At 40.5% G+C, this 15298-nt stretch overlaps 1 protein-coding gene across 12 annotated transcripts in view; it reads right to left on the reverse strand.

Annotated features, from left to right (window-relative positions):
• Window positions 1-15298, reverse strand: part of INPP4B (inositol polyphosphate-4-phosphatase type II B) — a 611130-nt gene that overhangs the window by 6355 nt on the left and 589477 nt on the right. For 7 of the 12 annotated variants that reach the window (XM_066385735.1, XM_066385716.1, XM_066385745.1 and 4 more), the window contains one exon: window positions 34-1373. The exons of 1 other annotated variant lie outside the window; for it this stretch is intronic. In XM_066385735.1, coding sequence (XP_066241832.1) covers window positions 1199-1373 — 175 coding nt within the window. In that variant the 3' untranslated portion in view covers window positions 34-1198. Of the gene's footprint in view, window positions 1-33; window positions 1374-15298 lie in introns of those variants that run through there. 4 more of the 12 variants (XM_066385804.1, XM_066385787.1, XM_066385793.1 and 1 more) reach the window with 1 other exon arrangement.

Below are 15298 nucleotides of genomic sequence, written 5' to 3' on the forward strand. Positions count from 1 at the left end.
AATATGCTTTATTTGTTCAATGCAGAGTTGCAGCAACAGTCCAAGTAAAAATAACAAAGATTCAACTCTACATTTTCTCTTTCTTTTCCACAAATGATGATACATCTTACAAAATTAAATCCTAGGCCAGGCCTGATACCATTATTGCCCTCGGAAAGAGATGGATTCAAATCTCCTTGCCCGTAACAGATATTTAAGGTTGAATAAACTCTTTAAATATAATTTCCTCCACAATACAACTTCACTTTAATCTCATAAATATATCTGCCTTTTTTTTTGTTATAACTCTTTCACAAATTAATTTCTTTTAAAACACATTAAAATCTATATGTAGCCCTAAGGATACAGGTTCTAGGAATAAGGCATTTAATTTATTAAGTCTGGCCCTATAGATTTTTAAAGGAAAGTTCAATCTCTATTTTACTTCATTATTTTAGCTGTGCAACGATGAGAAAAATGGCTTCCGGAACAGCCTGGTCCAAGTGTCCGCTTTATAAAGGAAGAGCACACAGAGGGTACAAAAGTCACAGGTGCGGAAAATGGAACATCAAGACACAAACAAGACCTTATTAAAAAGAATAGAAAAGTACTTGGAAAGCCAAATCAACCCAAACGATAGTTACAAACACGTTAATTTAATTACAAAACAGAAATAGCCATTCTCTCCATAAATTTACTTGACAGAAAGGGGTTAAGTGCAGCAAAGAAATAACAAGAACTAACAGGTTAAGAAATCAAACAGAAGGTTGTAGTGGCTGATGGCAACAATGATTTGAGCACAGTGGAAATAAAGTCTGGAACCTCTCGCATCCCTAGGACTTTGTCTCAGAGTCTCAGAGTGTTGTGCAAATTCAGTCTCAATTTCTTTAATAACTGGAGTGGGAAGAGGATCGGGAGGTGCAGACCTTCAAGCTTTCAGGATTCTGTTCTTGGTCTTATTCCAAAGACAGTAAATTTAAAAATTCTTCTTGAGCTAGTTAACAGTGGGAAACACTTCTCCGTGAACAGAAGAGCAAAGTAATTCACTTAATGCATAGTACTTCTTCCTCTAGATTTTAGGAAAGAACAAAGAAAACACTGACAATTCAAACAGCTGTTTGTTTTAAATTCTCTGAATCTTAAAATGTAGAAATATTACAGCATTGTCCCCATAAAGTCCATTGTCATTTGTAGAAAAGGAAGGAATGCAACGTAAAACTTATTGGTATTTGGCTAACAGTAACGCAAGACTTAAAATAAGCCACACAACTAGCAGGTGTGAGCTGACAAGCAGCAAGGCGACAGGATAGAAGTGTCGAGAAGTTGGCTTGTTATCAGAGAGACAGCCTGTTTCAGGATCATCGGATTCGTTCAGGGCTCCCTGGGTTTGTCTGCTGTTAAACAGGGTGGGGGAGTTAGGGGAGAAAAGAAAATAGTATAGCATTCATAGGTAAAGAAACTCAACCTTAAACATTCTGAAGCAGAATACATTATTTTATACAATAAAGCTGTTTCAGATAAAATTTCTATGCTAAACAGCCCCAAATACATCTTGTGTATTTTTTTCCTCACTAATAAATGTATTTCTTATTGACACACATTATTACAAAAGAAGATTTCTTCTGCTTTTGGTGCAAGAAAGAAGAGAGTGACACTTGGATGATATTCACATGGGTTGAAACTATGTACCAGGAAGAATTAAATAAGCATAACAGCATCAATAAACAAGACTCCATGAATATAACTAAAATCTGGATCAGCCCATAAAAATTATCAGCCCATAAAAATTATCTGATAAACGCATCTTTGGCAAATGAAATGAGAAACAATACATAGCGAAGCAAAAGAATGTGTCTGACCCATTTAAGCACAGCCTCTACTGGTATTGTACCTATATAACGTGTTTCACATTATAAAAATGGTTTATGGACATGGTTTGGTATTGAAAATGAATGAATTATCTGGCATGTCATCCTCACCAGCCATAAGATTAGTTTAACAAAACCCAAATCAGCGTGCCTCTTATTCCTTTGGCTCCTTAGGTTACATTGTATTTTGCTCATCTTACTTAAATACCTATCTCCTATGGACTCCCGAACTTAAAAGAGATTCATCTTTGCAGAGTGACACCTTGACCAATCAAAGATTCTGAATGTCCAGGTTGTGTGTTTTCTGTGTAAGTAAAAAGTGGGCATTTGTAATTCAGATAAAAAGCAGCTACAATGATCACAAATCTAAAATATGCCATACTGATACATGTTGAAAATAAAAATTCCTTTCTACAGTATATTTCATCAGTATTCAGAGTACTCAGAATTTTAATCAGACTCACTGGCAAAGGACTGTTTGATCTCCATCAGCTCCCCCGGGGTTTGCTCAGTCTTATGAAAAGTTCTACTTGGAAGGTAACTTCTAAACAAGCCCGTAGCTGCCAGGGCCCCCTTTTAACCAGCTGCAACCCCTGCAAACCTCCCAGACAGAAATCTTTGACCAGGTGTTGACCCCATCAGTGGCCACATCTGGAGAAACAGTAGTCATGACTGTTTCAAACAATGACCTTAGTTTAAAACATCACATCGATCATGCTGTGTGCCCGCTAGTGTTTCCCACGGTTTGGTCAGATGTAAGGACTCTAAAGCCAGTGACCACATGAAGTCGAAGCTCATCTGGAAGACAAATGACTTATTGAGTAAAAGGGAGGGTCATTTTGGATTTGCATAATTTCTATTGTCAATTGTGCAAGGAACCTGGTTACTTGCTGAACGTTCTGCTGCACACTAGGTAGGAACTGTGTGGTAGATTTTAAGGTATTTTGACCTATGACTGTGACTAAGAAAAACTTTCCTGTCCTATGTAAATTCTTTAATCGGCTTGTCAGGGGCCTTGAAATCCCTACATTGCTCATCCCAGAGAAATGTTTTATTCATTTGTTCAACCAATTATTACCAATGTGTATCTCATTCTTTTACAATTTCTAGCTTTCATATATCCCATAAGAATATAGTATGTTAGTAGAGTAACACACGTAGATGTGATATGTTTAGTCCATAAGAGTATGAACCCTGATGTCAGACCACCTGGTCTCAAGCTTGGTTCACTCATCTGCTAGGTAAGTGGCCCAGGGCAAATTATTTAACACTTAAAGTCTCAATGCTTCTATCGTAAAATAGTGTTACTACTACTAATAATATCTACTTCATAGAGCTGCTATGAAGTGTTGAAAATCAACACTTACAACATTCTTAGAACAGAGCCAGCATTTAATAAACATTCAATAACGGTTAGGATTGTTTTTTATCATTTGTAGACCAAGAAATACACAGCTTGGTAGTATAGCGAGGACCTTTCTTATTAGTAGAGAAATGTAATCAAAGGAGGTTGTGAGTTACTGATCCAACCCACTGGTGTTCAACTGTGGACGTGGCATGGGGGCGGGGTTGGAGGCGCAGCGGGCCGATCAGAGCAGCTGATTATGCCTCTGCAAAAGGATCTGGTTGTGTACCACTTAGTGGCCACATCTGTACAAACAGCAATCATACTTATTTCAAAAAGACCACATAGCAATCTCAATTAGTTTAAAATGCCTAATCAACCATGCTATAGTCTGCTTGAAAAGAAATAGTTGGAAATAATTGGTCTAATTCATGTTTGAACAATTCTGGGAATTTGGAAAAGAACACTTTTCAAAGAAGTCTGGTAGCTGTGGAAGGGTTCAGTCACAAAACATGCACTGGCCGGTGGGGGTGCTGGGATATGGGTCCAGGGAGCCTAGGGTGATGACTTTAAGGTCCCCTTGGATTTTCCAATGCACAAAGTAAAGAGAAAAACTCGAAAACAATGCTTGCCATTTTTCTACCCTCAGTTCCAGCACCAATCAGCTACAAAAACTTGAGCAAATGCTCCTCCATTATAATTTCCCTATATGCACCAGAATAATGGAATTGTTAAAAGGATTGAGACATAGTATCAGGTATAAAACAAGGCTGGCATAAATGTTAGCTACTGTCATTACTATCATCACCAGTATTATCCTCACTCACACTCCCTCCCATCCAGTTTTAAGGCGAATTTTATCTGTAGTAAATCTAAAACTTTGTTGAAACCTTGGTTCATATCCAATGGACCCTGTTAGCAGAGAAGTACAGACTCTGTCTGTCTGTCTGTCTCTCTACCTACCTACCTATCTACCCTACTATAATCTAGCTATATATGTATTCAATTATATATTTATCTATCATCTATTTATTGTAGTATATATATTAGATTCTGATGAAAAATTTAGTTTAAATATTAATCACAATCTATCAATATAGTACTGCAGAAATACTCTCCTTCCCAGAGGCTATATGTACATAAGCTCTGGCCGAGGAGTCAATCATTGGCTGAAAGGATCTTGTAACATTCCTTACTCTAAATGCAGGAGAATAATTTATGTCAGATAGCTTTTTATCCCTATAAGTACCAGAGCACATTTAACACTTTCCAGTCTGCTAGTTGTAAATGTGCCTTCCAAGCAAAAAGTACTAAATTAAAAGGTTTTTTTTTTTCCAGAGGGGCATTTTTATAATTGAATCAATTTGTTGTTTACTAGCTTTAATCTCTGGAGATTACAATAATACATTAAAAATGCCTCATGTATAATCATTCTATGCTTTAACTAGAATTGAAAGCAATGGCCCATGAGGCTGCCACAGAACGTACATACAGCCTGTGGCCCCTAGCGGTGCCCCAGAGTGGACACCAGTGACCTTGGGCCTGTCTCCTTGCTTCCTGCTAAGAATAGCACAAATGGTCATTTCTTCATGGGCACAAATAAATTTTTAAGCAAGTGAGAACTGCAAAGGATGTGTTAAGTAATAATATTTGTAATTTCCTCACCAGGAGGTGATGACCAACAATTAATTAGCGATCCCCTGAAAGGAGCCCTGACAATCATGTCACTAGCTGCAGCCATCACTGATTGGTAAGACCTCCATGGAAGCAAATCACAATGTTGCCTCCACCAAAAACCTGACACACAATGTTGCCTCCACCGAAAACCTGACACACAATGTTGCCTCCACTGAAAACGTGACACGATCAGACAGGGCAGTTACTGAATCTGCAGGAGAGAAAATGATTTTTTTTTTCTTCAAAGACTTGTCAAAAGCAATCACTTAAAATAGAAACAAGTTAAAGGAAATGTCTCACTTTTAAACACATCACTGCCTACACGAGGAGACATTTCCTTAAATAAAACCCAATGTGCATAAGTGACTTGATATTTGTTTATTTCCCCCTCTCTTCTGTCCACGATGACTGATGTATCCTAGATCACAAGTGTCTACTGTAGATAGCCTCTCAAATCATTCTGACCTCTGCAAATAAAAGTTAGAGTCTTCCTATCTCCCCCTGCTGGGTAATTATTCATTAATAGTTTTGCTATTTGCTATTCTATTTCTTTAACCACTGCAGCTCTTCCAACTCCCCAAAGGAAAATCACCAATCAAAACTGAATAGACAATGGAATACCACTCAGCCATAAGAAATATGAACTACTGCCATTTGCAACACCACGGATGGATCTTGAGGGTATAATGCTAAGTAAAATAAGTCAGGTTGAAAAGGACAAGATCCATATAATTTCATTCCTATGTGGGATATAAACAGAAAACAACCAACCAACTAAAACCTCACTGACATGGACAACAGAAGTGGTTACCAGAGGGGAAAGGGGGTAGGGGAGGGAGCTTGAAGAGGGGAAAGGAGGTCAAATACATGGTGGTGGAAGAGACTGGACTTCAGCTGTTGAGCATACAATGTAATATACAGATGATGTATTATAGAAGTGGACACCTAAAGCTTATATAATCTTATTAACCAATGTCACCCCAATAAATTTAATTATAAAAACTGAATGGAAAAATCTGTCCTTCTAATTAAAAAGCTGATTTTGTCCCATGCTAACATGAGATCATTTCACATTTAATGACACCAAATACAGACATACCATCTTGAAATTATGAGCCAAGACTTTAGAATTAATATCTTCCAGAGCAGCGGTTCTCAGCCTGTGGGTCGCGACCCCGGTGGGGGTCAAACGACCAAAACACAGGGGTCGCCTATGGCTTTAGGCGACCCCTGTGTTATAGGCGACCCCTGTGTTTTGTTCGTTCGACCCCTGCCGAGGTCACGACCCACAGGTTGAACCGCTGTTCCAGAGCTTTATTGAACCCCACATTCATCTGATGAATCAATTTTAATAGAGCATCATTTTCCGGCCATGGACTGCTAGCTTGTGTCAGTTTTTAAATTGGCATATCTGTCTAAAAGTAAATATTATATAACTCTGGTATCAGTAAGAGAGTGGTACAGAGATATTATAATTATAGATTCTCTGATGCAAAGGTGACTTTAAAATTTTTTTCACATTGACTTACACATTTTACAGGTGAGAAGGTAAACTGAAAGTCCTTGCCTACGCCTCTACCACAGCAAGGTGCAAGGAAAGGGTGCTGAGAAGGCGGTTTCCCTGGCTCACAGTCTACTTCTATCACAGTCTGGTAAGATAAAGGAGAAGGACTTCCTGTTTTCAGTCCAGATCAATGTCCATAAAATTTAACAACTGAAAATACTCTTACATGACAAATTATCTACCAAATCTTTCCAAAATTTTGATTTATAATTAGATTATTAAAACAAGATTTCCAGAACTTGTTAAAACCTATGCCAACTATTTAAATATAGAAGAAATTTTAATAAAAGCATATCAAGTGTGGGATAATTTCTAGTGACCTAGAAGATGAGCTTTTGTGGCCCTGGGGCCACCAGCCACTTTAAATATGCTTTCTTTATTCCAACTGGATTTCAGAATCTGATTAAAAATATATTGTGTTAACCACAGAAAAAGCCCCTAAATGAAGAAATTACTTGGGAGACATAAGACTATGTCACATAACTGAGTGTTTCTAATAATCCTGTACAAGTTTGCTATATAAGAGCAGTATTAAGCAAAATGTTTTCTCAGATGAAGTGTGAGTCCTCACCATGGGACTTAGCATGCATTTCTAGACATGTCATGCTAAGGGGGAGCTACTGTGGACTAGAGGCCAGCAAAGCACGGTAACAGGAAGATGGTAGTGGACTTGGGAACCTGGCATATTAGGAAAGATTGAGACAATGACAATGAGAAGACTTCCACTGGCTTGGAGAAGAGGAAACCTTATGGTTAGATGGTTGTTGATTTCAATAGTCAAAGGTTCTGCCGTTTAAAGTCTGGGCTACCTTGAAAGGCAATGAAAGTGTTGGAAATAAAGAAAAACATTTCCTACCCTAGCTGGTTCGCTCAGAAGTAGAGCGTCAGCCTGGTGTATGGAAGTCCTGGGTTTGACTCCCAGCCAGGGCACACAGGAGAGGTGCCCATCTACCTCTCCACCCTTTCCCCTCCCCTTTCTCTCTATTTCTCTCTTCCCCTCCTGCAGCAGAGGCTCCATTGGAGCAAAGTTGGTTGGGCGCTGAGGATGGCTCCATGGCCTCCGCCTCAGGTGCTAGAATGGCTCTGGTTGCAAAAGAGCATCGCCCCCTGGTGGGCATGCCGGGTAGATCCCAGTCGGGCGCTTGCGGGAGCCTGTCTCTCTGCCTCCACACTTCTCACTTCAGAAAAAAAAAAAGAGATCTCCCTTCACCACAGACTATCATGTGATAGTTAACTTTATAGACGTTAGTGTATTCATTCCTTACAAAAGGTCAGACGGGTTGGTGTTAGTATCTCCACAGGTTCAAAAGGGTGTCAAAACAGGTCCAAATAGCAGATAAGAAATTTTTATCCCCACCTAATGAAAAAAACATACATTCCTTCCGCTTTACAGTTGAGATCCTTTAAGCACAGGCTTCTCACCATGTCTCTGAAACTGCCAGGTGTGATCTACTGCCATTTGTTAGATTAGATTAAGTGACCTCTAAAATCACTTTTATCTCTACCTTCCTGTGGTCCTTTGATGCTATTACAACATAACTGCGGTACCTGGGGATGCATATTTTTTTCTACCAACAGAATAGGTGACATTTTAGGAAGAAACAGTTGGGGTAGCACGCTAAAAGGAAAGAGTGCGAAGCCTGTTGGCGCTGCGGTTCCTCTCTCAGGCTGTCCTTGCTCAGACTTATCTACATCCACATTCCGGTTTCTGAATCAAGAGAAAAGAGACGGATCCACTTGACTGTCTCAATGTACTTCCTCCTGGGCGTCACTTTTTATATACTCTTCTTCCCATGTCACTCTTTTAGTTTTACAGAATACCCAAAAAATGGAAATAGCTGCTTGTCAGAAAAAGCAGGGCTCCAGAAATGATACTTTCAAGATAGCATCTAAGCACTGCTTTGCGGAGGAAGAAAGGACACGGGCCCAGAAAGAAACAACTCAAGAAAAGACAAGCAGGTGACTTGGGAACACATCGCGATGTGTTTTACAAAATTTAGAAAAGAAAAGGAGAGGGAGAGAGACGTGATGAGGTGGAAGGTGATTGCTTCCATCAGATCATTATCAGAGAGCTGACTCCAGGTTTGATCTCTGAATTTTAGAAAGGAGAATATCTGGAAGCGGTCCAGAAAGAACTATAAAAAATGATCAAAGAACTGAAGGGGGGAAAAAAGCTTGTGAGGAAGTCTTTAAGGTGAATTTTGTTTGGATAAAGGAAGGCAACTATGCAATGTGATCGCTGCATTTAACTGTAGGTGAGACAGTGGAAAAATCATTTCTGAGCTATTGGGTTGTGTTCTGCTCTCATCTGTTAGGCTGTGGTATAAAGCCTGTGCCCCAATGCTGTTCACGGTGCTGAAAGCCAGAGCGGCTGGAACTCCATAGACGCACCATTCTTGAACGTCAGGACGGAGAAAATGTGAGGTGTCCATGGAAGGGGGAAAGGATCTTTGAGCGCTGAGAAGGGGGTAGAGAAAAGGAAGCAAGGGAGAGGGAGAGAAAGAAGCAATCACTGGGGAAAAGACAAAGGGACAACGGCTGAAGCCGGAAGGGTGAAGAAGCCTTGTGGATTGTTTTGCGTGTGCCTGGTTGGGGGGGCGGGGGTGGGCGTCCAGGGCCGGAGGTAGAGATGGAGGATGCATCCCGGGGGGCGGGTCCTGAATCACCTGTCAGCTCCACCCAGCATCCCCTTGTCTTAGAGCTAGGCCGGGATGCAACGAAATGAAGGGGCTTATAGGTACCATAATGAAAAGGAAATGGACACGCCAGGGGCTGATGACTGGTACAGATAAGCCTTCTAGAAGTTACAGTGCAAGATAAGGCCTGTGGCAAGCGGTGAGCAATAGAGACCGCCTTTCCATACTTCTGGCTGGCGGGGAGCTGAAGTTGGAAGCAAGCTGGCTTCAAGAAATGAAAACAAAACGTGACGAAAACCAAGAACATCACACCTTCCATATCATCAACCAATCAGACCACTTTGCACCCTCTCTATTGCTGCAACCTGACTAGGCAGGTAAACAGGCCAATTCTACGAAGAAATAAATAGATGTGGATATGCACCTATCACCCATTTGCTATTTCCCATAAAATGTAACTAGCCTTTCTTTGTACCAGGGCACCAACAAAATGACTTCATTTTAACTGCTTCAAAGTAGCAGTCAGAGAGAAAAAGGCTGAGTCAAGGAAACATGTTGGGCCCTGGTTGGGTAGTTCAGTAGGTTCGAGTGTCATCCACAGATGGGTGAGCCAGGACGGCGACAGGAACGGAATAAGCTAGAGATGGAGACCACCACATGGGGGAGGTTATTATGATAATCAAGGCGAAAAGTGATGAAGGACTGAACATGGTTGGGGCGAAGGAAAGGGTGAGGAAGTCACAGATTCTAGAACAGCGGGAATCTAAAAAATAGAGTATATCTTAAGTTTAGATAGGAGAAGATCAGGGAGAGGAAAAAGTAAAATAAATAAATAAATAAATAAAAAGGTGCTTAGCTTTTAGAGGAAAATGCATCCTGCAAAGTATGTTATCTTTGATGCAAGACTTTAATGAGATATGTATAATAAAAGATAGATGCAGAAAGAGACCCTATACCATGGTTCTATACCCTAAATTTGGAAGTTTCCTGCCAGAGGTGGGCTAATTAGACAAAACAATGCATGTAGGGAGTAGACAATGAGCAGAGAGGAGGGCTGAGGGCAAACCTCTGGGGGAACGGCTGCAGGGGCGAGGCCAGTGAGGAAGGAAGGAGGAACAGGCAGTGACAGAAAACAGTCACCATTTCAAAGATAGGAGGTGTTAACTGAAGTGATAAAAACTGCAGGAGGAGGAAGGAGGTTGCAAAGTAAATAAATGTCACTGGATTCGATTATGTGACTTGCAACCTTTGACCCTCAGCATAATTTTAGAAATAGAAATTAGTTTACAAGTGACTGATGAATGAGGGGCGGTGCCTGGGAGGCAGCAGCCAGTTCTGTTTCTGCTTCTGCGTCCAGAGGTGGGACAGGGAGAGGAAGAAGGACGGCAGCACTGGGCTTCCCAGAGGCACCCAGACTAATGAAACAGTTTCAGGATATATCAGGTGAGCATGCTCGGAGGCACAGAGGAAAGAGACAGGGAAGATTCAACAATACAGGACAGTTGGCCATTTTATTCTTTTTCAGGGAAAAGAGTAGCTATTTATGGGTTGAAGGCTAGCTCTAGAACAGGGAGCTTTTACTGTTTATCAACAAGTCCTTACTAAGTGGGAATCCACTCACCTCAAAGCACTGCCCCCCTTGACTCATCAGAATATGGAACTGAAAGATAAAGGCATTTAGGGGTTATAATGGGGGGGTAGGGAATATGGGAAAATAAAGTAATTAGAAGCTTAACCTCTTTGCATTTTGTGACACAATCACAACTTTTTGCAGTATGTTCTCAGTGGCTTAGTAAGACAATAAAGCCAAGATTGAATTTCTGATCACCTGTTAGGTAGAACAAAAAGCAGCTCTATTTTGCCCCTCCTAACTCCCATTTTCACTAGAACTGTGCTGGTCACAGTGATCACAATCTAACGGACCCCGGACCCGAGAGGAATGGACATGGTTGGAAGACCTAAAGGCGGTAAACACCATTCTGGTGCTCCTGCAACCAACTAACCACAGGCTGACCCACCTGAATTCCCAGGAGCAGACGCGGTTTTACCAGTTCCCTAGCAGCACATGTCAGCAAGAACTTTCCAACCCTATAGAGCCTCCAGACTCCCTCCTATTGAGGCTGACACAATTTTTGGCCTCAGCCCATCTGCAACCAGATTTGTTAATAAAATCCATTGTTTTACATCCTTGGCCTGTGATTCCTCTTGGTGAACCTAACACTAACCATTAATGTCACATAAAATTAGAATATCTTTTTATTGCTGCTAGCATGATTAGAGTATTGTATATAATTTCAAAGCCCAATGCCATGTAGATCCCAAGAGTTTATGCATTTATATACAAATTTCAAACAGTGTAAGTGTATATTTCTCCTGAATGGATTCCTATTTCATATGGTTGTTTGAATTGAAGCCCTCCAATGAACATATAAACATAAACACTACTAATTTGAAGCACATTATCAACACAAATGACTATGCATAATTCATGGTTCTGCTTTCTTTTTACTTTCTAATACAGCTAATGACCTTAATTATCTTACACTAGATTTTGTGTATAATGTACTATTCCTGATCATGGTCATTGGAAATGCCTTACAACTGGCTTCCCAGAGGTAACTACTTGGGGAGAATAAGTGATTCTAAGAGATGCCCAGCTGTTTTTTACTGGCCACATGGGTTCTTTCTCTTATTTTTCTGTTTAATGCTGAGTAATTCCTTTGTACAACATTGGTTCTGTCCTAATATCAGTTATATTCAATTGACTATAGATCCTGATTAATTTCCCTTTTCAATCTATACCTGTCAGCCTTTCTAAAGATACAAACTGCAACTCTATAAAAATAATCATTCCTAAGATATCTGTGATGAAGTGAGTTGGGGAAATTCTAGGTTAAAAATTCAAATAGAATTTTTTATTTATGTATTAATTCAAGAAATATTTTTACCTACTTTGTGCCTTGAATAGTTCAAAATGATGGTAGTCTAAGAGTAATAAGGAAGAAGGATAATGATATCAGAAAAGTTGATTGGTCCTAACATGACAGAGGTCCCCAGATTTTAGGCTAAAGAATTTTAGCATTCCTCTTTATATAGTGGGTAGTGGCATGATCCCTGTTGAACTTTAGGAAAAACACTTTGGGAGGAATGTATAAAGTAGATTGGAAGGTAAGACACAAGAGAAAAGAGAACAATTAAGAGACTACTGCAAGCCCTGGCCAGATAGCTCAGTTGGTTTGAGTACTGTCCTGGAGCACAGAGGTTGCCGGCCTGATTGCTGGTGAGGGAACATACAGGAATAGCTTTATGTTCCTGTCTGTTTCTCTCTCCCTCCCTTCCTTTCTTGCTGAAAATAAATAAATAAGTAAAAAAAAAAAAAAGGAGACCAGGTATAAAGTAATAAAGGTCTGGAATAAAGCAAATGAAGCAGAAATGAATGAAAGACCACATATAAAAGATGGGAAGTGGGAGTGACTGACATCTTGGGGAAAATGGTAGCCATTATAAATTGTGATGCTCAGGAAAGAGTATTTTATCTTAAATGCATTCTTTCCTCTCTGTCCCCTTTTGTAACTACACTGATGCAGATAATCAGACTGAGTCTAACAGAATCATCATTTCTGACACTTGCAACAATGTTCTGCAATAATTCTTAAAATGGCTCTGCTGTTTGTCAAACAGATGACTATCAGGGTACATGTAAAATATCACTCAGAGCCAGCTGCGGTAATTGCTTAGAGTTAACTTTTTCGGTCAAAATTAAAGATAAAGTGTCAGTGGTTTCATTCTAGTAGAACCAGGAGATTTCTAAGGGCACCACGGCTTCTTTTCCTAGCCTCTTGTTTTGTGCTTCGTTGCACATCAGTCAGAAATCATTACGTGGATCGACTCTCTTCTGTTCGATTTAGTACTAAAGACACAGAGTGAACTCAGAAAAGAGTATGTTCTACTCTTCTCTTGTTTTGGCTACTTCTGAATGGCTGAATGCCTTTCTACAACTCAGACTATTGGAGCTAGAAGGGAACCCTAGAGATGGCCCGGACCGAACTCTTCATTTTTCAGATGAGAAAGCTGAGGAGGGCCAGGATTTCATCAGGAGCACAGCGGTGCAGAGCTGGGCTTGTGTGCTGAACAATTAGATTAATGAGAGTCTTCCGTTCCCACACAATGAAACAATTTCCTCTCGCTCCATCTCTCACAGAGAGGACAGGAGTCACTTTCTCACTTGGGACTCTGTCTCCTCATTACACATGGTGAGGGTAATTCTTGTGAGAAAACGCTCTTGGGGATTTCAGAGAGAGTGAGCTGGGGACCATGCAGACGTGACTCATTACAATCTCTTTGTTCCTCATCAGTCCCTCTGGCTTTTGGTTCCTTTTTCTAGACAATTAGGACGTGAAATTGGCCTTTCTGAACCTGCCGCTGTGGCTTCTGCTGCTGCTGCTCTAACTTACAAACCACAGATAATTCTAGGAAGGATGAAAATTAATGGATGGGCTCCTATAACACTCATTAATAAAGTATTGTCTGGGCTCATAGAAAGTTCATGATGAAGTTACCATTTATTGAATACTGATGATCTGTTTTAGTTACTCTTATATATTGATTGATATATTGATCGTGGAAATTCCAAGGTACCACCCAACGTAGGAGAATACAAACATGTACTATAAACTTCCTGTGTTTTTATTATTTCATCCAGCAACCAGATATCTGAGACTACACCTGAACATTCACCTCCAACAACACAAATTGCCCAGCGATTCATTTCAGCAGTATGTGTATTTGCAAACTACTGGCAAATCCCCTAGGTACCCAGATCCTGGTGATCCGTTGATTTTACAGTTGCAGATAGATCACTTCACCCTGTGATCTCTGCCTTTCACACCGCAACTGTGAGGTGGGGACCAAGACCCATTTTGCAACTGGGAAAGCTCAGGGGTACTAGGTAGAATCTCCAAGCTCACCCTGGTAATAAGAGACAGAGACAGAATTTGAATCGGGTTAATTCTGAGGTCTAAGTCTGTGCTCTTAACAACTGTGCTATTATTTCTTTTTCTACATTCTGCATCGTGACAGAAACTGTGTCGATACAGCGCCTGCACACGTGGCCTTACAGTCTACCCAGGACTGCTAGACATACTCGGAAGACTTAGAGAATAACGTGGAGCATCACCGTAAATGAAACGAAGGTTTTGAATCTAAAGAGGTTCTCAGTGTGACTCAGGCTTAGGGTGCCCGCACAGCCCAGTTTACCCCAGTGGATGCCTACTGCCCCAGCAGGACTTAGTTGGAGGGCATCTAGGTAAAAGCATACAGTATTATAAAGGAAATTAAAAGGAATAAGGCAGAGGCCGGAATGTGTGGTTTTGCTCTATGTGTTACATGTTTGCTCTGTGACTGTGTAGGGGCTGCTGTTTATGTGACAGGGTAGCAGGAACATAGAAGGTAGTACAGGACAGAGACGAGGAGGGCTGAAACACAACAAGATCTTATGCTTCTACAGGATATACTGGGTTTTAGAAAAACGAGTTGGACAATACTCCACAGGGTAGTTGAAGCAGAGAGACTGGAACCAGAAAAGCCAGTGAGGACAATGATGACGTAATCAAGGTGTGAGGCAAATAACAGGGTGGCAGGGACCATTCGTCCAAGGCAAAGGGCACACCAAGGGGAAGAAGTGGCAGAATTTCAGTTGACAGACAAGAAATTGAGACATGCATCGTTGTTTACGATGACACCAGCCCCGCTTGTTAGATGCCATAGTCATGGGTAGGGAGAGGACAAAGTTGGCTTAATGCACTCATGGAGCTTTGGATTAAGTGATGGGAGCCAAAAAGCTGTATACCTGTTAAAAAAGCGATAGGAGAATTGCGTCATAGAACACAGAAAGAACATGCCATTTATCTTCAGCCAAAACAGTCCTATGTCACAGTAAACAAATTTTGCTAACTCTATTTTTGTTGGTTTTTCTCTGTATAATTTGTACATATGGTTTGGCTTTATAGTTATATAGGAGCTAGAGGCATAAGGAGTTTATGCCTGGTTTTATGTTTGGGCATATGTAGGTGGCATCATACTAAAAATATGTTTTTGTCAGAAAGGAAGGTATGCAATGATTACTTTTCTTAAAGAGGTCAACACGTGACACAAATTTGAGAAACAGTGATCTATACAAATAAGATTGCTTTTTATATCCCTGGCTTTGACAAGGAAGTAGTTACTGGTG

Source organism: Saccopteryx leptura, chromosome 1, assembly GCF_036850995.1.
Source record: "Saccopteryx leptura isolate mSacLep1 chromosome 1, mSacLep1_pri_phased_curated, whole genome shotgun sequence".
Classification (NCBI taxonomy): Eukaryota; Metazoa; Chordata; class Mammalia; order Chiroptera; family Emballonuridae; genus Saccopteryx; species Saccopteryx leptura.